Source organism: Marmota monax, unplaced genomic scaffold (genome assembly GCF_021218885.2).
Source record: "Marmota monax isolate L192 unplaced genomic scaffold, Marmota_monax_Labrador192_F-V1.1 WCK01_AAM20220418_F8-fsc00463, whole genome shotgun sequence".
Classification (NCBI taxonomy): Eukaryota; Metazoa; Chordata; class Mammalia; order Rodentia; family Sciuridae; genus Marmota; species Marmota monax.
The window spans coordinates 42,375-68,927 of record NW_026692818.1 but is presented as its reverse complement, the minus strand read 5'-3'; the positions used below and the strand labels follow the sequence as shown (position 1 = coordinate 68,927).

Below are 26,553 nucleotides of genomic sequence, written 5' to 3'. Positions count from 1 at the left end.
ATGGAATTATTTCTTCCTATTAATTAATGCTTTTTATGCCTAGAATAATATAGTTTTAAAACTTTTATTTTCAGATTAGCATGTAGGTTTTATGGTCTTTAAAGGCTTTAAGATATTGCTATCAAATTATCAATCTATTTGTAATAATTTAGATTTTTCTGAGCATGACTATATTCAATTTTTAAGGTAATAAGAACAGTAAAATGCTGGGTTTTTTTGTTTGTTTGTTTGGAGCAACATATACTTTACTATGAAGAATTAACTCGGAACAGAAACAATTAGCAAATAAGAATATAGCAGGTGGAATATGTTACAGAAGGTAATTGGAGATGAAATCTACAATGAATACAAGTTGTCTAAAGTATAAGTAATATCCTACTTGACAGTTGATACTATAGCTCAAGTGTACTGTGCCACATTGTAAATGATGTGAAAATAATCATGGATGTTTGCAAGAATGAAATTTTTCAAGTATTTTCTTTTGATCTTTGGATAGTTCTTAAACACACTTGTTGCATCATCTTTACATACACAGACAACCCATCCATACAAAATTAAATGTTTTACAGTTCTGTCTTTCTACCCCTTTCCCTTTGTCTCATTAACCATATTCATTTTTACAAAAGTTGTAGTCTAAATTTCTGTTAATAACCTGATGTGGAAGTTTCTAGTTAATTTTTGAAATTGAGGGACTTTGTAAAGACATGGAAATGTGATTTCTAGGAATCAGTTTACTAAGTATATCTGTGTGTATCTGAACTAGAATGACAAGAAAATGTTTATGTATAATAAAATATCCACTTCTACCTAACTCTGGTTTCTTTGCACATCAATGAAAGGCCTGATAGAAAAACATAAACATATATTTTGAGTGATTTTAAACAAATTATTGCTAATTTTTGTCACATTTTAATGACATATTATACATAATGCATTTATATATTTTTATATTACATAACATATTATACTACATAATACATTACATATAGATATATAAAGTATATTTTCATTTGAGATTTATGCTTTGAAAATGTAGTCATCAGGATTGCACCAAGTTGGTACAGTAGCAGGTTCCCTGATATGTATCTCCCCTCACCAATATTAGTTTGAAGTAATTCAAGGATAAAAGTGCCTTTGTGGGAGCTTTGGGACCAAGATGGTTTTGAGTTCAAGACAAAAAATAAAGGGGTTATTTTGAGAAGTCAAGCCTATGCCCAAATGACCACAGGATTACTGACTAGGTCTCTCTACAGACCTGGAGAAAGCCCCATCCCGTAGCCCTATTCATTCTTGGTTTGCCACTACCATCATCTGCCAAGGAACCCAGCAAGAGATCATACAAGACTATGATCCAGGAAACAGTCCCACTGACCTTGGTACTGGCTGTGGATCTAGGAGCTACCCATCATGACCTGGCTCCAGCATCTCTCAGCTGCCAGGAATTGGATGAGACACACATACATCCATGTTCCAATAGAGGTCTTATGACTTCAATTTGACTGTAGATCCTGAAAACCCTCTGTAACTAGGCTCTAGCCACTTTCAACTACATACCTGGAACATTCCTTCTTGCTTAGGACCCACCAGGAAACACTTATTCATACTCCTAAGGAAGGCTCTAGACCTTTGTCTTACTGCAGGTCTAGAAATAATTTTGTAGCTTGGATCCAGTACCCTGATACTCAACACATGCAGAGCAGCATTTATTTTTTCGGGTTTTTAAAATAATTTTTATTTTTTAAAAGTAAATTGGACATTACAGGAAAAAAAAAACACAAGCAAAGAACAAAGTCATCCAGTTGCAAGAAGCTTGCATATATACACAATATCCCATTTTGTGTGATTGAGATTGTGGTGTGTATTATGCTTTTCCACACATCAGGAATATTCACCAATTCAAAATCCCAAAGCTACATGAGTATTTTTTGATAACCAAGAATACACTACACCAACTCAATCTGTTATCCTTTCTTGGGGACTAAAATTTCACTGAAGACAGAAATGGCAACAGGCCTCTAGATAAACATATTGGCAGAGTTACAACTAAAACAATTCATTCCCTTAATGCTCAATTTTAAATGAAACAGCAACAGGATACACCAAGCTTGTTTCATTAACAGATTTCTACTACTAAAATATTAGCAAGAGGAGAATGCATTGTTCCCAGTGAATTAAAATATTCCTATTATACAGCCAGAAGATGCACACACACCAGTGGCTCACATCAAAATGTAAATCTTTGAGCACTTGCTTCCATCTTTCTGTGTGTTTCCCTGTGCCCCTCTGCTGCCAGCCTAATGAACAAGTCCTGATACACAATGCCCAGAGATAAAACAATTCCATGTCCAAGATGCATCTTTTCTATCAATTATAACAAAAAGATATTTACAAGTTGGCTAATTCACTAGCACTACTTTTTATGATTCACTGTCACCTCAAGCATCTAAAAAGCTTAGATATTGTGAAATGAAGTATGAACTTTGTGCACAAAAACACAATTTACCAAAAATGTACATATAGATATATGGTTATAATCTAAACCTGTCTTCCAAATATGGAGACTTTAGCAAAGAGCACTTCCCCTCCCCCTTCCTCTTCTCCCTCTTCACCACTCCAGTGACTAAATTCAGGACTATCCCTAGCTCCAAGAGCTGGATTAACAAGGGTCACTCTCAGAAGACAGTTCTTTCTAAAAACTAACAAAAGGACATTTATATAGGGTTTGTTTTGCTATTGTTAACAAACTTTGGGCATTAGGACTTATCCTTTAGTACCCAGCAAGATTAACTAAAATGCACATATAACAATGGCTAGACAATCTGAACTAATCTAAAGCACCCATTGCTTCTCTATGCATACTTTCTCCTTCCCCTACCCCCGACCCAGTGAACCTTCAACCTACCCTCCAAGACATCAAGTTCAACAATTCCATTCCCCTAAATGGCAACCATTCCTAAGTAGTAACAAAACATACTTAAAGGGCATTACTTTAGCTCTCTACTTTTCCCATGTGTTGTGCACTTTTCAACATCTAGAAACACTAGATGTTCCCAACAAGGACTTAAATTTCCAACTATACATACAGTAGCACTGAATAAACTGCAACACTTACTTAACAAAGGCTATACTTTGAAGCAAAACTCCCCCCCACCTTTTTTTAAAGGCTAGAATTTGAAAGTGTCTTCCAAACAGTAACATTCTGGCCTAGAACCCTTCCCCTTCTAGTCTTATCAACCAATGGGTCAGTATATGCATCTGTAATGCTTAGAGATGACTTTTAACAAATTTCACTTTCTAAGTGGTTTTAATTAGTCTTTCCTATGAATTTAACAACATGTACTCGGTGTGTTAGTTTACTAACTCTACTTTTGTCATACACCTCTTTAGCATCTAGATAGACTAGATGTAAATCAGGACTCATTCGTCCTTTATATACACTATTTACACAGAATAGTAAAACAAAACCCACAAATATAAGGGACAATGGTCAATTCTGCTTCACAGAAAATACACTGGTATAAAGCCCTTTATATTTTCTTTTCCTTCTTCCTCCCTGAACCAGCACAGATATAATATGTACTGTTCAGAGAAGTGTTTTGATCATTCCATTTCCAAAAGACAGATATTTTCTCATGAATTAAAAAAAAGATATATAACAAAATGTTTTATTTACTACCTCTACTTTTAACATACTTTGTGCACTTCTAAACATCTAGAAAGACTAGATGTTTCAAATAAGGACTTAAGTTTGTCCACTATGTACATAGTAGTGTTAAATAAACTACACACATGTAACAATAGTTACATCTCAAAGTGTCTTCTAAGTAGGATCATTCTGGCCTAGAATCCTTCATTTCTTCTACTTCTTTCTCCTGTTGTCACATGTGTCACATCTGAGTGTCACATGATATGATGTTACAATTTCACTTCCAAAAGTCCTTTTCAGAAGACTGCCTTTCTATGAATTTTAACACAAAGTGTACAAAATGTGTGAGTTTACTAACTCTACTTTTGTCATACATTGGCAAACTCTTTAATATCTAGAGACTAGATATAATAAAATTAGGATTCCTTTGTCCAGTATATATACAATATATACAGTACAGCAAAGTTAAATGAAATGCACGGTACAAGGCAATGGGTAAGCTGAAGTTTTCTAGCACACTCTAACAATGTTAAACACCTTTTGCAACTTCTTCCCTCCCACCTCCCTCAACCCAATCAACAAGTACAACAGACAGTATTCTGTTAAGAGGTGGTTTAACAATTCCAAACACAATATTTCTCATCAGTTTTTAAAAGCTATTTACAAAAAGTTTCAATTCTACTACTTTTACTTTTAAATATATCAAGCACTTCTAAATATATAGAAGGACAAGATATTCCACATAAGACCCTGTCCACTATTCACACAGCACTGGTAAATAAAATTGCACGCGTAGCAATGGTTAAATATGAGGTATCTTCTAATATGACCATTTTGTCCTTGAACCTCTCCCTCCTCATTTCCTTCTATTTTCAGTCCAGTGGACAAGTACAGGCATATGTAACACTTAGAGATGGTCGAACAAATCCATATCCAAAAGTCTTTTTACAGAGGACAAGCTTTCCTATGAATTTCAACAAAAAATGTACAAAAGGTTCTAATTTTACTAACTACTTGGTCATATACTGGAAACCTCTTTAACATCTAGAGACTAGATGTTGCAAAATTGGGACTTATTTGTCCATTATATACACTATATACACAGCAAAAACAAAATGCACAAAACATAGAAAACTGATGTCTGAAAATGTCCAAATATGAACACACTAACCTTTTGCAATTGCTTCCCTCCCACCTCCTCCACATCACTGAGCAAATACAGACAGTACTATACCGCTCACAGAGGTGGTTTAATAGTTCCATTCTCAAAAGACTATTTCATATGAATTTTAGCAAAAAGATATTTACAAAGTGATATTTTACTACCTCTACGTTTAACATACATCAGACACTTCTAAACATCTAGACAAGACTAGATGTTTCAAGTAAGGACTCAATTTGTCCACTGTGTACATGACAGTCTTGAATACACTGCACACATGTAACAATAGTTCTAATTTGAAAATGTCTTCAAAATATAAGCATTCTGGCCCTTCACCGACCCAGTGGGCTATACTGCTCAAATTTTCAGAAGACAATCTTTCCTAGGATTTTAACACAAAATATTCAAAACTGGTTTACTAATTCTACTTTTGTCATACACTGGCAACCTCTTTAACATCTAGAAAGGCTAGATGTAGATTAGGAGGACTCATTTTTTCCTTTATATACACTATGTACACAGTAAAGTAAAACAAAACCCATAGACAACTCTTGGCTCTCAGTAAGCACACTGGCACGGTGCTCCCCAGGACCAGCACACAATTGTGCTATTCAACAGGGGTTTGGCTATTGCCCCCCGCCCCCCAAAAAAAGAAACCATTTCATAAGAATTTTAACAAATAAATTTACAAAATGTGTCATATATTTTACCACTTCTACTTTTAACATATATCAGGCACTTTAGAACATCTAGAAAACCTAGATATTTTTTTAAAAAAGTATTTAGCATTTTCAACTATATATACACTAATGAGGAATAAAATGCACATGCAAAACAATGGCTATTATACGAAAAATGTCTTTTACGTAAAACCAGTCTGGCACAGGATCTCCTTCTCACGGTCTTCTCCATGTCCAACGACCCACTAAACAACCATGGACGAGCGTCGCTCCTAGAGGTGTTCTAACAAATTCATTTCAAAGTCACTTCCAGAAGGCATTTCTGATTTTTTCAAACAAACGGACATGTATAAGACGTTATTTTCTAACTCTATCATACGTCAGGCATCCTCTTTACATTTAGAATGTCCAGATGCAGCACAAGTTTTAAAAGGTTGGGGGGTAAGTTGAGAGCAGCTTTTTCATATTATATACACAGGCCTTTTACAAAGGGCCAGGAAATCTTCCCAAAGGGTGGTGGGCTTTTCCAACTGGGTAGATGCGGCTTGTGACTCTACCATTTCTCTCTTTGGTAGAACAAACACCAACCGCCAGAGGCTGCTAACCATTCCACCCGTCGTCCTCTTCCTGGGGCTTTGCTCACCTTCCAGGACGGTTCCGGTCTTTGTTGGCCAAGACAAAGTGCGGTCTGGAGGAGCCGGCACTGAGCGCTCAGGGAGAGCCCCGCGCGCGTGGTCGAGCTTTCAGGCGTCCATACTCCTTTTTGGGACTTGAAGCCCCTGCCGGCCTCCGCGGCGTTTGAGCCGCAGCCATTCTTCTCGCCATGCCACGCCGGCCGCCACCCAAAGGCGCCACGTCCCAGGTGGCAGCTTCAGCTGGGACTGGCACGATTGAGCCAGGAGACCCGGCAGCCCTCAGGGTCCAGGGCCGACAGGTCGCTGCCGCCATCAGGTCATCCATCTGGGTGTCAGGCTCACCGGTCCTTCACAGTCAGGGCCAGCCAGTGGGCACTCCCAGCAGGAGCTCCGGGGATCTGCAGGAAAGGCCATGTCCTGTCCTCCGGGGGGGGGACCCCCAGCTCAACCGCTGGCCTGGGTCCAGGGGCCCCAGAGGGCCCCAGGGGAGCAGGCCGCACTCCCCCGGGCCCCTCCCTTCTCACCACGCTCTCCACAGAGCAGCATTTGTACTGCTTCTCAGCAAGATGGACAAGACAGAATTCACAGAAATTCAATATTGGACAGTCAGAGACTAAGAGATCCAGAAATTTGAGTATTTTTAATAGAGAAAAATAAAGAGTGCATTGCAGTCATGTCAGTAGTGACAATGGCAGCAGGTCACTGCAGAGGAGAGGGGTAGCACAGATAGAGAAGCATAGCAGACAAATTTGGTGTAGGAAAATTTGAAGAAGAGAAAAACAGTATGAACTCAGTCAAATCAAAGGCTATACAGTGAGCTGGTGTTTGAAAACTACTTCATGTTTCTCAGCTGGTCAGCAGAAAGCCAAGGTAGGGGGCCATCTTGAGGAGGTCACACTGGAGATTTTTGATGCAGAAACCCAGGAGATCATGGCCAATGTTGCCACATTATCTCAACCAGTTTTTACTGTGTGGCCTAGAATGTATGTACCTGGCAGCATGTAATTGAAACGGGCACCAAGATGATTGTACCCACAGGGAATTCACATTGGAGACATGGAGGAGAAATCAACTTGCCTTCCCTTTTAGTCTGGGAGCTCACACTACCAGCTGATGAAGGGTAGGAGACTAAACAGGTGAGTGTGGTTACACTTGAAATTGAGCCTGGAAAAGCCATAATTAGGGTAGAGGGTGAAAGAACTGTGCAGGGTTTGTTACCCCACCCAGTGAGAAGAATTCTTGGGTGGACCCTGAGATTCACACTTCCACCAGAGAATGGTCTCTGCCCAGTCACAGGGTTGGGTGGATCTAAATTTCTTTTGAGTAGATACCACATTACAAAGTTCCTAAGTTTTGATTAGAGTTAAACCTCTCTGGAACTTATCATTTAGAACTCTGAACCAACCTCAAGCTGATAGACTATCTGGGCAAATCTCCAATTGACAGTACTTCCTATCTGTCCTACTTTACACTAGTGAGAAGGGAAGCCAAGACCATTCAGCCATTTTCTGTTCAAGCCACTCCAGCATGCAGGTTGGTGAGCAACAGAAAAGGAGAAAGAGTTTGACAATCCCCAGTCCTTTGTCTTTCTAAGGCATACATAGCCCAGAAAGAAATGGAAAGCAGAACAGTCTGGCACAGTCAGTGAACATCCATCCTGGTCAACAGTTTTGACAACAACAGTTTTTTTGTTAATTGCTGAACTCACCATTCCTGTTTCTGTGTTAATTATTATATTTTATTTCATAGTAGGCACCTGGTGTTTATTTGAATCTTGTATATCATTTTTTTACCCTTATTTTTACTGTTGTTGCTTCTGTTTATTTCCCCCTTTCTGTGTGGTGCTGGGAATCTACTGTTAATACTGAGTTAATGGAGTAGAAACTTGGCTGCTGAGCTACACTCATAACCAGATACAACCACACCTCAGCCAAGAGACAGCACACCTTGATCTAGACAACTATCCCCACTCAAATTTTAGCAATATTTCAACATGAATAATAGGGGAGAGAAAAACTCCAAACTGATGACCAGTTCTCAAGTTGGAATGGCTAGGGGGCCTTCATGTCCCACTAATGGACACCCATACTCCTAGAGCAAACAGAAGGAAACAACCTGAAGTCTGAGGACACCACATTGATGAAGGGGACCCAGTCTAGACTGTTCCTATACCCTTTTGGAGTATACAGAGTTGTGCAGTCTAGAACAATTGCAGAGTGTGCATCTCATATACCCTGCTGTATAGAACACAATTGCCTGATCTATAGGAAGGCCCCTACACTTGTGAGACATTAAAAAAAAGGATCCCCAAGCTCTGACACAATACATACTATATCAAGGTAAACTAGACTAAATTTGGGGCCCCTCTAAATGGAGAGAAACTTGTTCCTATTGAGAGTGAAACCAAGCCCCAAAGACCTGATGGATGCCAAGAAGCTGGGAGTGGAGATTGCACTCTGTCCCCACCTATCTAGCACATGCTAATCATATCTACATATGCACACTGCCTACCTTCTTTCTCACTTTTCTATAACTACTGCCTCTTCTCCTTTAAAAATTCTGCTCATCTTCAGGTATTTTGAAGATGAAACCTTTAAAATAATAGTTTTATTTTGTCTTCTTTCAAAACTGGCTTTGAATAAAATCATTTTCCTACCAATTTGATTTCAAATATTTCTGGAGCAGTGAGCAAATGGAAAAGGCTGTCCCTCTGGGGGGGGGGGTCACTCTGAGGGGAGTAGCAGCCTGTTGACACTCACAGAGCAGCTTGATAGCCCTCAAGAGGAATATCACAAGCATGCCTAGGGGTTGTGTCATGAGCTGTGTGGGATTAACCTTTTAGCAGGCACATTCAGAAAAACAAACAGAAAGAAATAACCTGAAATCTGAGGACACCATAGCCTGGGATCCCTGAATAAAATGACTCTTAAATCAAAACTTAGTAGTCCCTAGATAAAAAGGGCTCCCAACCAAAAAATGGCAGATCTGATGCCAATATTGATCTGATGCCAATGATTGTAACCTAGCCTTTTCTTCCCCAGGCTGGTACTGATGCCACCCAGTAACAACCATTGCCTCAGAAAGAAGTAGAAATAAATTAAACTAAGGAGGCAAAAGACCTCTCCAATAAAAATTATAGAACACTGAAGAAAGAATTGGAAAGACTTTTCATGTTCATCGATAGATACAACTAATAATGCTAAAATGACCCAAATTCCAAAAATCATCTACAGATTTAATGCAATCTCCATCAAGATACCAATGACATTGTTCATAAAACTAGCAAAAACAGCCCTAAAACTCATGCTCAAGAATAAAAGACCAAGGTGATTCTAAGCAAAAAAAAAGCAATGCTGGAGGCATCACAACTGCTGATTTCAAATTATACTACAGAGCAATAGAAACAACAACTGCATGGAATGAAAAAAAAAAAAAAAACATGGATCAATGGAATAGAACAGAAGACACAGAGACAAACCCACACAAATAGAGTCATCTGGCCCACAAAGCCACCAAAAATATACACTGGAGAAATGGCAGGCTTTCTAACAAGTGGTGCTGGAGAAATTGGTTATCCATAGTAGAAGAATGAGTCCTATCTCTCACCCTGTATAAAAGTTAACTCAAGATGGATCAAAGATTTAGAAACTATGTAACTTTGGACAAGGTCAACACTCTATAGGCACAGGCCTACAGTTTAGGAAAAAATGTCAAGAGTTAATCAATGGAATGACATCAAATTAACAAGTTTCTGAATAGCAAAAAAGAAAAAAAATCTTTACTAAGTACTGTTCAAATGCAAATTAATATCCTTCATACAAACAAAACACTTACCACAAAAACCTCCAAATAAGCTAATCAATAAATGGACAAAGGAACTACACAGACACTTCTTAAAAGAGGAAATACAAATGGTCAACAAATATATGAAGAATGTTCAACATCTTTAGCAATCACAAAAGTGTAAATCAAAACTACACTGTGATTTTATCTCACCCCAATAGAATGGCAACCATCAAGAATACAAATGATAATAAATGATGGAAAGGATGTGGAGAAAAAGATACACTTACACATTGTTAATGGAGTTGTAAATTAGTGCAATCACTTTGGAAATCAGTATGGTGACTCCTTGGAAGGGAAACACGGTATCCAGTTATACCTCTCCTCAGTATTTATTCTAAAGAATTAAAGTCAGCATCTGAACACAATTCTCAACAGCTAGACATGCTTGTGTGTTTTATTCAGTCCTAAAGAACAATGAAATTATGTCATTTGCAGGAAATTGAATGGAATTTGAGAGCATTGTATTAAGCAAAGTAATCCATACCCAGAAAGTCATGGATCATATGCTTCCTTTGTCTCATAAGTAAAAACCAGAGAGAAAAAAGAAAAAAAAAAAAAGGAAAAAAAAAAAAAAAAAACAAGGGTCAAGGGAGGAGCTCATAAAAATAGAAATGACACAATTAAAGTAAAAGAAGAGGAGCAAGGGGAGCAAAGGGAAAGGAGAGGCACTAGGAAATGGAATTGACAAGATTATTTTGTTCTACTGTGTGCACATTTGAATATATAACAACAAATCTCACTATTGTATATATTTATATCAATAAAATTATATGTGTAAATTGATAAAAAGGGTATATGATTCCAGTCTCACATCTCATACAAAAATAAATTCTGGAATATTGTATGGCTCAATGTGTGAAAGCATTATAAAGGTCTTTTAAAAGTGACACAGGGAAATATCCTCATCATATTCATTTAGGAAAATACTTCTTACTGAGGCCACAGAAAATACTGATAGCCACTTTCCATTTATGAATTTCTCTTCACCAAGAGTTGTCACTAAGAAAGTGAAGAAATAAGCCAAATGGTGGGAGAAAGTATTTGCAGCATATGTTATCAACAAAGAATAATGAAAATAAAGTATAAAGAAATCCACATTACTCATCTCTAGAAGATATGGAATCATAAATTCTGACAAAATTCAAGTGTTGATAAAGAGGTGGAGCACCAGCTAGCCTTACATAGTGCTATGGAAATTTAAATGTAGCAAAGCAGCTTGTAAAACACTTCTTACTGAATACACGCCTTTATTGCAAACTATTCTCTAAACACTCAGTTTGTACTATGAGCACAACATATATTGTAGAACATATAATATATATTAATGCCGCAGTCTGGCTGGGCACAAATGCCGCAGTCTGGCTGGGCACACAATCACGAGCCACCACACAGCTTGTAGATTCAAACAGCAACTCTTTATTCCCGAACTCACACCAGCCGTCTACAATCACGTTCTGGGGAAATCCACGTTCTCTGCCCAAATCCACCTCCACTGGGCTTCTATCTCCAAAATATACTGTCTGAATCCCGTGAGAACTCAAGGGGAACTCAGGCAGCAGGATACACCCTATTCCCAGCAGGAATAATCTTAAACCTTAAACCTGGAACCTAAACTGGGAACACCCTAAACACGATTATCTTAAAACCGGGAAGACCCTAATCTGCCTTGGTCCTTGAGCAAGGTCACCTACATTCAATGTCACTGCAACATGGGGTACGCTGGCAAGGAAATTGTCATACCTACTTGGCTAATGGCTCCCAGCATATTACCTCTTTTTTGTTCATTGCTATGACTTACCTGAATTATAGATTTTCAGATTAAATATTTTTAAAGACCTTGTATTTAATTGCTGTGTAACAAATTCTCCCCAATTTTTACAGTTTAAAACAATAAATGTTTATTATCTCAAAATATCTAGGGATCAGAAATCTGAATGCAACTTAGCTATAAGCTTCTGACTCAGAGTTTTCTCACAAGCTTCAAAGGTTTTGGCTATGTCTACATCATGTCAAAACTCAGTGGTGGGATACATTGGTGTCACTGGGCCTCAGACTCTCTGATTGTTGATCAGAGACTCAGTTCCTTGTCATTTGTACCTCTCCAGAGGAAGGCCCACCACATAACAGCTGAGTTCCTTTAGAATGATTGAGCAGGAAAATGTTCCCAAGATTGAAGCTATAGTCTTTGTAACTAACCTTTGAAATGACATTTCACTACTTCTGTCATATTCTATTTGCTAGAAGTTAAATAATAATAGTATCTTCTTGGCCTTTTGGCTAAGATCAAGTGTAGCATTTATTCTTATCAATTTAAAATATGATATGATAGTAATTGGAGTTTTAGAGCAGTGGGCACTTGCTTTGTGCACTCCATGAATAGACCTGATATTGCAGTACCTCCAGGAATGGTGCAACACACCCCACAAAAGAAGTTAAATTACAAATCCACTCTATACTCAAAGTTTAGACATTATAAAAAGTGATGAATGCTAGGAGGTGGGGATCATTGGCGAACAACTTAAAGTCTGTTTACCATACTATTTTTATGAGGAAAAGAAATAGTACTGAGCTGAATTTATTTTTTAAGAATAAATTCATTTGATCAAATTATGATATATGTATCTATAAATATACCACAGTGAAATCCACTGTTCTGAATAAGTAATGTGTACCTGTATAAAAAAAAAAAAAAAAAAAAAAAAAACTTCTGTAAAGGAGTCATTCTTAGTTACATTTATTTGCCATTCATAATAATTTATCATACATTTACTTAGTTTTTCCTAAACATATCAATTTATAAAAGGATATTTGATATTACTGATGTAATATCAGAAGTAATTTATATGATGAATTATAATAGGAAAATTTTCTAGTTCACTAAAAATCAATTACATGGAAAATCAAATTTTCTCTCATATCCATAGTTTTCAAATGTATGTAAACAAATCTATGCAGAGATCCCTAAATTAGTAAACTATGTTTTTTTTTTTTTTGTATCTGGCTATTTAATTTGTATACAATTACACAGTGTTTCATAAGTTCTTTTCCTAGACAAGTTGCTCTCTGCCTTTGTATTTTGTCATCTCATAACTGTTCAAAATTCTGTGACTTCTCTTGTTTTGGATCCTCTATTGCCCACCCAGTGATAATATTAGGCTTTGCCCAAGGAGGAGTGTTATTTTAATATCATTAGCATATGGTGATACCACATGCCAAGAAGGACAAAATCGGGATTATAAACGTGGAAAGAAGGATCAAATGTGTTTATGTTGAGAGGCTTAGGGGAGATTTTGTACTGCTAATTCTCAACCTAGGGTAAGAATAAAGTTGAGGTTTCTGAAATTTATTCTTAGCCTTAGATAAAAGATTACTACTACTTTCAGTCAGTTTGCATTAAGAGGATCTTAAGGGCAATTTTTGGAAAAATGTTGTATTGGGGCAGCATTCATGGCAGAAGTGGAACGAGGAAGGGAGGACAGTGAAGAAGAAATGGAGACTAACTTTGGTCTCACCCTGTGGGAATTCTGGAGCATTCTGCATCTCAGAATTGGTTTCACCTTGAGGTACAGGAACTAGCCTTTGTCACCCTCTCAGTCAGTCAGTCATTGGTCTCTCATTGATTGCCTTGGAGAAAGGGAAAAGCTCCTTTTTTGAAAGTCCAGAGGAGGAGCAGCTATGATCAACATTTTAAAAAAAATCTATCAACATACTAGTAGACTGCAAGGAAGAAGTTATAATTGATCTAATTGTCATAAAAAAAAGAATTGATAAAAATCAACACATGTTTAGTATGACAAAAATTTTAATAGAATAAAAATAAAAGGAAATTTAACTATGATATTAAGTGTTTTATACCAAAGAAATTGAGCAACCATATGTAATGAGAAACCACAGATACATGCCTTTGGGCCAGTGAGAGTGAGAGGGTAAGAATGTCCACTACCATCGTTACCACTTCATGTACTTTGCAAGTATTAATATGTTCTATAAGAAAAAACACAGAAATATACAATGAATGAATTAAAAAGAAATAGATAAAATTCCTTTGTACATGCCATGAGGCTTTATATAGAAAAAACAAAATAGAATTGGCAATAAACTATTCAAGTAAAAGGTGTTCACCAAAGTTGCTAGATAGTGATATAATCAATAAGATAGAATTTATAATAGCAACAAAAGTTATATAGTATTCAGAATAAATTTAACAAAGATACATAGACCTCTATTGTGAAATATTAAGTATTTTAAAGGCATAAAGGAAGATTTGAATAAATTAAGAGTTATGCCACAATTTTGGTCAGAAAGACATTTAAATGTGTCAAATTCTCTTCCAAATAATTTATAAATTCGATTAAATAAGCTTTTAAAAATTTTATAAAAGCAATAGTTTTCATAATTTTCAACATTAATTTTGAAAAAACATTAAAATGATAAAATTTTGACTATGATATTAACATATTAAAAGCTATTAATATAAAGTCATGTTCAAGAAAAATAGATTTTAGAAAAGTGTAGAAATCATTGTTTAACAAGAAGGATATTACAATGAATGGTCAATGTTTAGGAGTATCTAGGAGCAACCAGATCACTAAATACAGAAAAATAAAATTAGAGTCTTGAGGGCTACAAATTAATCTTCATTCACTTAAAATAAACTCTAAATGGATGAAGAAAAAAACATCTTGAAATTTATAACTATAAAGTTAAAATAAGACCATAAAAGTATATATTTTAAAATCTATTGTTAGGGATAATCTTTTAAACAAACTTTGAAGTATCACTCATAACCTGAGAAATTATGGATCTTATTATGACAAAATTAAGATTTTCTTTTTTATGAAAGACATTCTAGATAATGTACAGAGTACTGTACTCCTGCAAAAGAACAAGAAAAAACAAGGAATCCAAATAACTGAAAAAAATCTTCTGGATATATTCAAAATCTCTGGTAATCTGAACAAAGCAATAATGAGTCACTACTTAATATTCATTAGATTGACAAAAATTAGAAAATTAGATAATGCCAAGTAACTTTAGTAAACTTGTATATTACTGGGGATGGTACAGATACAATTGAAGAAGATGATTAAATTTTGAAGATTAAATTTATATAATTCATCATTTGTTGAAAGCCAAATTTGATTTTTCCTGACTTTGCATCTACTTTTGAAAAAGTGTCCTCTGATTATGAGGCACTTCCAGGCTGGAAGATAGTTACAAAAATCCTAATATTATCTTTATCTTCCATGTCATCTGTGGAGAAAAAGAGGACAATAAAATACCATATCCCAGGCTGGGGTTGTTGCTCAGAGGAAAAGTGCTCGCCCAGCATGATTGAGGAACTAGTTTTGATCCTCAGCCCACATAAAAATTTAAAGGTTTTGTCCACCTACAACTAAAGAATAAATGTTTTTAAAAAATACCATACCCCTGAAGTGCTCTTCTCTGGTTTCAAGAACCTAGCCAAATTAAGAAAGCCATAAGAATGAGTCTAGGCCACAATTTCTGGATAAATATTACCTTAAAGGACACTGGCTTTCCCTCAAGTATGCTAGAAATTAGGGCCAGTTGTGCTATCTGTGGAAAACTACATTCTTGCATATATTCCAAGTTCCTTGGGATGCTGGTCATAAAACTGGACAAAGCAATCAAAGCTGATTATATTACTGCTTCTGTAACCTAATAGTTTAACCCATAACCTCCCTCCCCACCCCTGTGATAACTGGTGTGGAAAGGCACTGTGGACAGGAAAGTGCTTGCCCAGTTGGCCATCGGACATTGAGAGGGATTGGGACACTATTTTCATGTGAAACACTGTGTGAAATGGAGATGCACCTGTCCAGCCTTTCACCTCTGGACTTTATGGAAAAGCTCCTGTCTAGCCCTTCACCACTAAATCTTCCTGGTGAGTATTTTTTGATAAATCTTATGTCTCATATCCCATTTCCTGGTGTCTTCTTTGGTCTCTTGGTAAGCAATTTCACTGCCCTAGAACAACTGAGCTGTAGATGGTATAGCTTCCCAAGGTAATAAACTTTCCACAGTATATGCACTCAGATACAACAGAATTATATTCTAAAGCCATAAAGGTGCCATTAGAAGTTAAATTGTTTTGAAATGGCTTAAAATCATAGCAAGAATATGGAGAGGGGAATTGATAGTGATGATGGAAGGATAAATGGCCAACAAACATTATGCTTCAGAATAACTTTTAGTTACATTTTTTGCACCCCTTATCAATAAATTGAAAGTCTTACATGATGTTAAAAATATCACACCTCCATTTCAAGTGAGATCTCAAGAGATAGACATACTAGGAATTTTATCCAAAGGAAAGGTACTAGTTCACCAACCTACATGTAACTCATAAAGAGGTGGATATTTAGGAGTCCAATTTGGTGGCTGAAATACATCTCTCTATGTTGCTCTCTCTCTCTCTCTCTCTCTCTCTCTCTCTATATATATATATATATATATATATATATATATATATATATATATATATATAAAATCAAATATACTAGTTTGCTATGTAATCTCTTCCCACTTCCAGAAGGAAATGAAAGTGATTCCAAAATAAAAAAAAAGGAATGGGGATATAATTTAAGGTGGAAAAAACAAAAAACAGAGAGCTTGGCATCTACCCCTGGAAATTGAGAGTCCAAAGGTGAGTGCATTGTGTGAGTGCAAAGTAGCAAGAAGCCAGAGAACTGCCTTTTCTCTGATGATGGAGAAAGGATGCAGGTTGCTTATCATTGGGCAGATATGGCCCAAAGAGGTGTGATCCACCTGGAATAGTTTTGATTTCAAAGACTTCCTGAAACAGACCTATTTTAGAGAGGCTGAGTGTCTGAGCTATGTGAATTTGAGCTTAGGAAGGGACTGCTCTGATAGTGTGCTGCAAATGTACCTTTCCTCTTGCTCTGCCTGTGATGCCACACAGCACCTGAGATGGGTGTGACTTGCCAAGATGTCAATCAATCTGCTGACCACATGACATTACAAAGCAAGACTCCATCTTTGAAACCTTATTCCCTGCCTTATTTGGTGAAGAACATTCCATCGAACCTCCCTTGTGTGTGTCTCCCCCATAAAATAAAAAGAATCCAGTGGCACACTCCTTTTCCAGTGCTGCCCAGCTGACCCTTGGTGTCACTGAGCACTCCCACCCTAGACCTTAGAAACTCAGGTTCATGTGCTGTGTGGTTTCTTCACCAACTTCTTAGTTATTGATATAGCCAGCTCCTTTGAACCCAGCTCATCCCACCAGCCTGGCCAGCTGGTGACAACCTATAATGGCAGCAAAGTGGCTGGAGATAAAACAAATTCTCAGGACTGAGCAGGAATCAGAGTTATCAGTTTCAGGACCTCTGTGCTCAGAGTTCCCAGAAGTGTGTCTTCAGGATCTTTGAAAGATTCCCACAAGATACGGAGATCTTTCACATATATATGGCCTTTCACATATGTATGCTCAGCTCTAGTCCCACCCACTGGCATGCAGGGATTGAGAAGACTCTCTGTACTCAGATGGAAGTCAGCTGACAGAGACTCTGCAGAGACAGTTATTATGTGCCACTCCTTGCGTTCATAAAAGCAGTTCCACATCAGGCTCTAGGTTGCTGAATGGTAATCTTTGCTATGTAGTTTTGATCATAGGTAAGTAGTTTTTAATTTCTTAGTTATAGTTCATTGCTTTCAGAAATAATGTTTTGCCTTGCTTTTTGGATGACATACTAAGTGTGTGTGTGGAGGGGAGATGGAAGTGTAATGACACAAGGAGATGGAAGTGTAATGACATCTCCTAATGCCTCTGATTATTTCCAACCCAGGTCTCACCACTCTGGTGTGAAGTTCCATGACATTTTGTCTGACTAAATTACAGAACTCAATGAGCTTGTCTTGCTCATTCTTGCTTCCTTCTATTTTATTGCCCACACATTTTCCAGAAAGACCATTTTAGAACATGGACATCTTACATTCTTGAAATATATTCCAATTGCTCTTAGAGTCTAATAAAATATTTCACACTCTTGAAATAGATTCCAGTTGCTCTAGATGATTCTAACCTTATCAGAGCAGCCTCCTGCCTTTGCGCCTTTTCTTCCAGGCTTCTTGGATTTCCTTTAGGTCTCACATTACTCCAACCTCAGGACCTGTGCATATGTTCTTAATTGTGTATGGAAAGTTTTCTACATTCACCTTGCCTTAACTACTTAACTCCTGTTAATTATTGAGATTGCAAGACACATTTTCTCTTGAAAATTTTTGGTAACTAGGTTCCATACTATTCTATCCCTTCTGTTTTCTACTTTTAAATAATTATTATAGTTTTTATTAGATATTTTTAAAATTATACATAATAGTCAATGTGCATATTCCTGGAGATAACATTAAATTCTGTTTTTCTTATTTTGTCTTTAGTATACTTTGTCTTTAGCCATATAATTTGTAAATTATATGGCTAAAATTTAAAACATATAAATTATATATACACCACATAATTTATATGTAATTTATACATTAATACTTATTATTTTATCTTTGGAGCATACTGCCATATAATTGTTGAATAAAATGAGCAGAAAGGGTTTCCCAGGAGTAGGAAGAAATGTTAAAAAAATGAGAAAGGGGAGGAAGATATTAGGAAAAGAAAAGGGGATAGATTAGGGAACAGGATTTTGGATTGAGAGAAAATTATACTAGAAAATTTATTTGGTTCTAGTAACAATGTGAGATACTATATTATGAAAATTTAAACCTTCATCTAATTTGTCATCTACTTCCACTGAAAATGTCCACAGTAGTTCACAAGCAATGAGAACATCAATTAAAACAAAAGTACAAATGTACTACATTCCAAACTTGAAATTAAATGTATATTTTTTTTTCTGTAGGCCAGGATAATCAATAAAGCATATATTTTAATAAATATACAATATGTACTTTTATTTATAAACATGGTATTTTATTTATGTTTTTGGTTTCTATAATTTGTATGAGAGCTCAAACTACAAAATTAACTTTTTCCCTTGAGCTTGAAACTGAATTTTTTTTGTGTGTGTGTATTTTACTGGGTATCAAACCCAGAGTTTTGCACATGCTAGGCAAGTGCTCTGCCACTGAGCTATATTCCCAGCCAATAACTTGAACATTTTTAAAAAATTATTCTTCAATTATTATACATATTGATAGAATACATTGTGGCAATTAGATACATTTACATAATAATTATCCCCACAATCTTACCAAACATTTTAATTAACTGACTTAAGCTAAACTGTGGAATAACATCCTTAGTAACAAAAACACAAACGTTTAATGTTCATTTGGGCAGGAAGGTGAACAACTGCACTGGATCTTTATTATTTAAACAAACACATTAAAGTGAAAGACCAGATATTTGGTAACAATTAGATTTAATCATCAAGATGCTGTGGCATAAATTATTAACATCTGGGAGCACAAGTCATAAAAGTTTGTGACTACATAGTTAAAATAATTTAATTGTATGAACTTAAATTTCATTAAAACCAGAAAAGTATTTTAAAAGAGGATTCCATTGTCATTAAAGGGAATCAAATTTTCTACCAATCAATGTATGTATATTGAGATAAAAATGTATTTTCACCTAGCTAGCTGCATAAACTCTGCCATATATTTTCTTGCTGGAACTCTGTTTTCATCTGGAAAATGGCAATGATGATATTACTTATCTCACTGGATATGTGTAGAGTAAATGAGATGACATGTAGAAAGTGCTTAGAGATTATTGGTAACCTTCTCCACTCAGCACTTAAAATGATTTGTCTAAACAGCAACAGAATCTTGAATAAACCTAATGGCTCTTGAATTTTCCAGACAGATGACCTGCACCAGTGGGTCTCTTTGAAAATTTGTAGAAATACAAGTAACCTGACCCCAAATTCAGAGAATCTAATTCAGCATGCTTATTATTGAAATTTATTATAAGAGAAATAAGTAAATAAAAAAATACAAATGTTCACCACTAATAATAGTGGCTTTTCTTAAACTGCTTCTAACATTGAGCAATCTTCTTGATTAGAATCTGAGATGTAGGTAACAAACAGGTAAAAATGATCCATAGTTGCATGTTAACTTTTACTTTTAGACTACTGAAGATTTTCTGTTACACCTAATGTCAGACGAACTTTCCTGACTTATTTCAAAGTCAGGATGCTGTCACTCTAAAGATGATTAATCCCTTATCATTTATGTAAATTCTACAGAATTAAGATAAATTATTTACAACTCAAAGGTCATGTTTAATAGGGTTTATTGCCCTGAAAATCTATTACAATGCAATGCTTAAGGAAAAAACAGGTTAAAATACATACTTTTCTGATCCTCATTTTGAATATTTACATATGGAAAACTGATCTGAAACACAGACACAAAACATTTCTGTGAACATAAGTATTATATTTATTAAAAATTTCTTTTTGGGCTAGGGTTGTAGCTCAGTGGTAGCGCATTTGCCTAGCAAGTGTACGACACTGGGTTCAATCCCTAGCACCACATAAAACTAAATAAACAAAATAAAGGTATCATGTCCATCTACAACTAAAAAATATTTTTTTAAATTATTTTCTATATTTTCAACATATTCTAAAACAAGCACATTAATTTGAATCAGAAAAAAAACAAGTTTTGTTCTGCATTTAAGGATGAAAAGGAGGAGCAGAGATAGCTTTGCAGAAGGTAATGAAGGCCAGAGAGGTTCTTCTGTAACTATTTCTGCTACACATGTCTACACATCACCAAGAAAATGTAAATAGGGTCGACAGAGGTATTATTAACATAGAATCTTAGGATGTACATTGCCCTTTTGTGATTTGCTTTTTTTAAAGAGAGAGAGAGAGAGAGAGAGAGAGAGAGAGAGAGAATTTTTTAATATTTATTTTTTTAGGTTTTTGGCGGACACAACATCTTTGTTTGTATGTGGTGCTGAGGATCGAACCCTGGCCGCACGCAAGCCAGGCTAGCACGCTACTGCTTGAGCCATATCCCCAGCCCAATTTGCTTTTTTTAAAAACTTTTTTTAGGTGTTGATGTACCTTTATTTTATTTATTTATATGTGATGCTGAGAATCAAACCCAGTACCTGACACGTGCTAGGTAAGTGCTCTACCAATGAGTTACAGCACCAGCCCTTCTGATTTACTTTTAGTTAAAAATGTTCAGTGCTGTTACACCTAAAATCTTATACAGGGAGATGATTTTCAAGTGAAACACTGAAAGTTTTTACCTATGTGTTGAGTGGCTGGTATGAGTCATAGTATATGACTGTTGCTCCTGTGGTTTACTACCAGATATAGATATAGATATAGATATCTGTACCATTTTGCTTTCCTGTTTTTCAAGCCATTGCTACTGTAGCATATGATTATTGTAATCTATGCTTCTCTTTGCCCAACTCCTCAGAGGAAACCAGACAACGTTATGGAAGGAAAGAATCAAACAGCTATATCTGAATTCATCATCTTGGGATTCTCTGACCTGAATGAATTGCAGTTTTTACTATTTACCATCTTTTTTCTGACCTATATATGTACTTTGGGAGGAAATATATTCATCATCTTGGTGACAATGGCTGATCCACACCTACATACACCCATGTACTATTTCCTAAGGAACCTGGCCTTTCTTGATGTCTGCTATACCACCACCAATGTCCCACAGATTATGGTACATCTTGTATCAGAGAAGAAGAGCATTTCCTTTGGGGGATGTGTAGCTCAACTTTTTGCATTCATTTTCTTTGTAGGATCAGAGTGTCTCCTCCTGGCAGCAATGGCATATGATCGTTACATTGCCATCTGCAAATCCTTAAGGTATTCAGTTATTATGAACAAGGCCCTGTATAGCCAGTTAGCAGCCTCATGTTGGATTGGTAGTTTCCTCAATTCAGTGGTGCATACAGTACTGACATTCCATCTGCCATTCTGTGGCAACAACCAGATTAATTACTTTTTTTGTGACATACCCCCTTTGCTGATCTTGTCTTGTGGGGACACTTCTGTCAATGAACTGGTGTTGCTGTCCAATGGAGTCTTCATTGGTTGGACTCCTTTACTGTGCATTGTCCTTTCCTACCTTTACATAATCTCCACCATCTTGAGGATCCACTCTTCAGAGGGGAGACACAAAGCCTTTTCTACATGTGCATCCCACCTGGTCATTGTCCTTCTCTATTATGGTAGTGCCATTTTCACATATGTGCTGCCCATTTCATCTTACTCATTGGAGAAAGACAGACTGATTTCAGTATTATATAGTGTTGTTACTCCCATGCTGAACCCTATAATTTACACATTGAGGAACAAGGACATCAAAGAGGCTATGAAGACAATAGGGAGAAGGTGGCAGCCACCAAGTCTTGAGATGTAATGTTAAGGATAAGATTAAGGATAATCATTATTTTGATATGTAATCTCAACATAATAATCATATATTAGAATTTAAGTTTTTCACCAATCAGCTGTTTCTCCAGACACTCAAAAACTTCCTGAAATGCTGGGACAGAGATGAAAGTATTGGCACACTCCACCTCAAACGTACATGTTCTTGAGCTTGCTTTCTTTTTCCCCCTTGTTTTGGCACTAGAGATTGAACTCGTCAGTCCTTTATTTTTATTTATTTATTTTTTTTTGAGATAGGGTCTCACTAAGTTGCTAAGGGCCTCACTAAGTTGTTGAGGTTGGCTTCAAACTTGCTATCCTCCTGCCTCAGGCTCCTTAATTGTTGGGATTGCAGTTGTAGGCCATTCTACCTGGCATTATTGAACTTTTGCTAGTTCAGCATGAGAGACATAAATCTATTCTTTTTTTTTTATTTTTTATTTTTTTTTTAATTTTTTAGTGTGGGTTGTTCAAAACATTACAAATTTCTTGACATATCATATTCCACACTTTGATTCAAGTGGGTTATGAACTCCCACCTTCACCCCATACACAGATTGCAGAATCACATCAGTTACACATCCATTGATTTACATATTGCCATACTAGTGTCTGTTGTGCTCCGCTGCCTTTCCCATCCTCCCCCCTCCCCCCTCCCCACCTCTCCCCTCCCCTCCCCTCCTCTCTCTCTACCCCCTCCACTGTATAACCCTGAGGGTCTCCTTCCATTTCCATGCAATTTCCCTTCTCTCTCCCTTTCCCTCCCACCTCTCATCCCTGTTAAATGTTAATCTTCTTCTCCTGCTCTTCGTCCCTACTCTGATCTTAGTTACTCTCCTTATATCAAAGAAGACATTTGGCATTTGTTTTTTAGGGATTGGCTAGCTTCACTTAGCATAATCTGCTCTAATGACATCCATTTCCCTGCAAATTCTATGATTTTGTCATTTTTTAATGCAGAGTAATACTCCATTGTGTATAAATGCCACATTTTTTTTTATCCATTCATCTATTGAAGGGCATCTAGGTTGGTTCCACAGTCTTGCTATTGTGAATTGTGCTGCTATGAACATCGATGTAGCAGTGTCCCTGTAGCATGCTCTTTTTAGGTCTTTAGGGAATAGTCTTTAGGGTCAAATGGTGGCTCCATTCCCAGCTTTCCAAGAAATCTCCATACTGCTTTCCAAATTGGCCGCACCAATCTGCAGTCCCACCAGCAATGTACAAGTGTACCCTTTTCCCAACATCCTCGACAGCACTTGTTGTTGTTTGACTTCATAATGGCTGCCAATCTTACTGGAGTGAGATGGTATCTTAGGGTGGTTTTGATTTGCATTTCTCTGACAGCTAGAGATGTTGAGCATTTTTTCATGTACTTGTTGATTGACTGTATGTCCTCCTCTGAGAAGTGTCTGTTCAGGTCCTTGGCCCATTTGTTGATTGGGTTGTTTGTTCTCTTATTGTCTAATTTTTTGAGTTCTTTGTATACTCTGGATATTAGGGCTCTATCTGAAGTGTGAGGAGTAAAGATTTGTACCAAGGGTGTAGGCTCCCTATTTACCTCTCTTATTGTTTCTTTTGCTGAGAAAAAACTTTTTAGTTTGAGTAAGTCCCATTTGTTGATTCTAGTTATTAACTTTTGTGCTATGGGTGTCCTATTGAGGAATTTGGAGCCCGACCCCACCGAATGTAGATCGTAGCCAACTTTTTCTTCTAGCAGACGGCGCGTCTCTGATTTGATATCAAGCTCCTTGATCCATTTTGAATTCACTTTTGTGCATGGCGAGAGAAAGGGATTCAGTTTCATTTTGTTGCATATGGATTTCTAGTTTTCCCAGCACCATTTGTTGAAGATGCTATCCTTCCTCCATTGCATGCTTTTAGCCCCTTTATCAAATATAAGATAGTTGTAGTTTTGTGGATTGGTTTCTGTGTCCTCTATTCTGTACCATTGGTCCACCCGCCTGTTTTGGTACCAGTACCATGCTGTTTTTGTTACTATTGCTCTGTAGTATAGTTTGAAGTCTGGTATCGCTATACCGCCTGATTCACACTTCCTGCTTAGCATTGTTTTTGCTATTCTGGGTCTTTTATTTTTCCATATGAATTTCATGATTGCTTCCTCTATTTCTACAAGAAATGCCGTTGGGATTTTGATTGGCATTGCATTAAACCTATAGAGAACTTTTGGTAATATCGCCATTTTGATGATGTTAGTTCTGCCTATCCATGAACAGGGTATATTTTTCCATCTTCTAAGATCTTCTTCGATTTCTCTCTTTAGGGTTCTGGAGTTTTCATTGTATAAGACTTTCACCTCTTTTGTTAGGTTGATTCCCAAGTATTTTATTTTTTTTGAAGATATTTTGAATGGAGTGGTTGTCCTCATTTTCATTTCAGAGGATTTGTTGCTGATATACAGGAATGCCTTTGATTTATGCGTGTTGATTTTATATCCTGCCACTTTGCTGAATTCATTTATTAGCTCTTATAGTTTCTTTGTAGAGCCTTTTGGGTCTGCTAGGTATAGAATCATATCATCTGCAAATAGTGATAATTTAAGTTCTTCTTTTCCTATTTTTATGCCTTTAATTTCTTTCGTCTGTCTAATTGCTCTGGCCAGTGTTTAGAGAACTATGTTGAACAGAAGTGGAGAGAGAGGGCATCCCTGTCTTGTTCCAGATTTTAGAGGGAATGCCTTCAGTTTTTCTCCATTCAGAATGATGCTAGCCTGAGGCTTAGCATAGATTGCTTTTACAATATTGAGGTATGTTCCTGTTATCCCTAGTTTTTCTAGAGTTTTGAACATAAAGGGATGCTGTACTTTGTCGAATGCTTTTTCCGCATCTATCGAGATGATCATATGGTTCTTATTTTTAAGTCTATTGATGTGGTGAATAACATTTATTGATTTCCGTATATTGAACCAGCCTTGCATCCCAGGGATGAATCCTACTTGATCATGGTGTACAATTTTTTTGATATGTTTTTGTATCCGATTTGCCAGAATTTTATTGAGGATTTTTGCATCTAGGTTCATTAGAGATATTGGTCTATAGTTTTCTTTCTTTGAATTGAAAAAATTGACAAAACTAAAAGTTGGTTCTTTGAAAAAATAAACAAAATAGACAGACCCTTAGCGATGCTAGCGAAGAGAAGAAGAGAGAGAGCTCAAATTACTAGCATACGGGATGAAAAAGGCAATATCACAACAGACACTTCAGAAATACAGAAGATAATGAAAAACTATTTTGAATCCTTATACTCCAATAAATTAGAAGATAGTGAAGTCATAGATAAATTTCTTAAGTCATATGATCTGCCCAGATTGAGTCAGGAGGATATAGAAAACCTAAAGAGACCAATATCAATTGAGGAAATAGAAGAAACCATAAAAGGACTACCAACTAAGAAAAGTCCAGGACCGGATGGGTATACAGCAGAATTTTACAAAACCTTTAAAGAAGAACTAATACCAATACTTTTCAAGCTACTTCAGGAAATAGAAAAGGAGGGAGAACTTCCAAATTCATTCTATGAGGCCAATCTATTCTTTTTAGATGTTTTCTTCTTATCTATGTTTTCCATTCTTTATCCTCTTTCCAAAGATGGTGGCTCTCTTCCATGTAATATTTGTTTGATGAACTTCATCATTTGGTACTTTATTTCCTATATGTGGAAGAATGTGAAAGAAGCTTCTCTTACCATATTTCTCTTTTCTTACTACTTAACTGATGTTTTTGTCCTTTTTTGGGTTCTTTTTAATAAAACATCATCACTAATATATAAGTTCACATTATTCTCATTTTGACAAAGAAATACAATCATGATGAAATGGTGTCTTATCTCCAGATCTGTTGGTAATGAATTTTAATTTTGTCACCTGCTGCATGGGCTAAAGCCAATTTATCTTCATATTAGAAAGAAGATACAGTTTCTTCATCCCAGTTTATATTTCTTACTCTATTCAAAAGGTGAAATATCCCGAGAAGAGTTTTCTAGGAATAAGTCCACATGACAGATTACTTAACATAATCTTAACATTAGGAATATTTTTATAAAAATTTAGAAAATATAATCAGATAAAAAATATAGAAAATTTATGTTTTATAGGAAGGAATAAAAATTTTAGTAAGATGATAATTAAAGTTAGAAAAAAATAGAA

At 36.3% G+C, this 26,553-nt stretch overlaps 1 protein-coding gene and 1 pseudogene across 1 annotated transcript; both read left to right on the top strand.

Annotated features, from left to right (window-relative positions):
* The first annotated feature begins 12,226 nt into the window (after positions 1 to 12,226).
* LOC124095359 (U2 spliceosomal RNA) lies at positions 12,227 to 12,388 on the top strand (annotated as a pseudogene).
* A 9,041-nt stretch (positions 12,389 to 21,429) lies between these two features.
* On the top strand, positions 21,430 to 22,377 carry LOC124095338 (olfactory receptor 5V1-like). The gene has a single exon (XM_046448467.1). The coding sequence runs from the start codon at positions 21,430 to 21,432 to the stop codon at positions 22,375 to 22,377; it is 948 nt and encodes a 315-aa protein (XP_046304423.1).
* Positions 22,378 to 26,553: the final 4,176 nt, after the last annotated feature.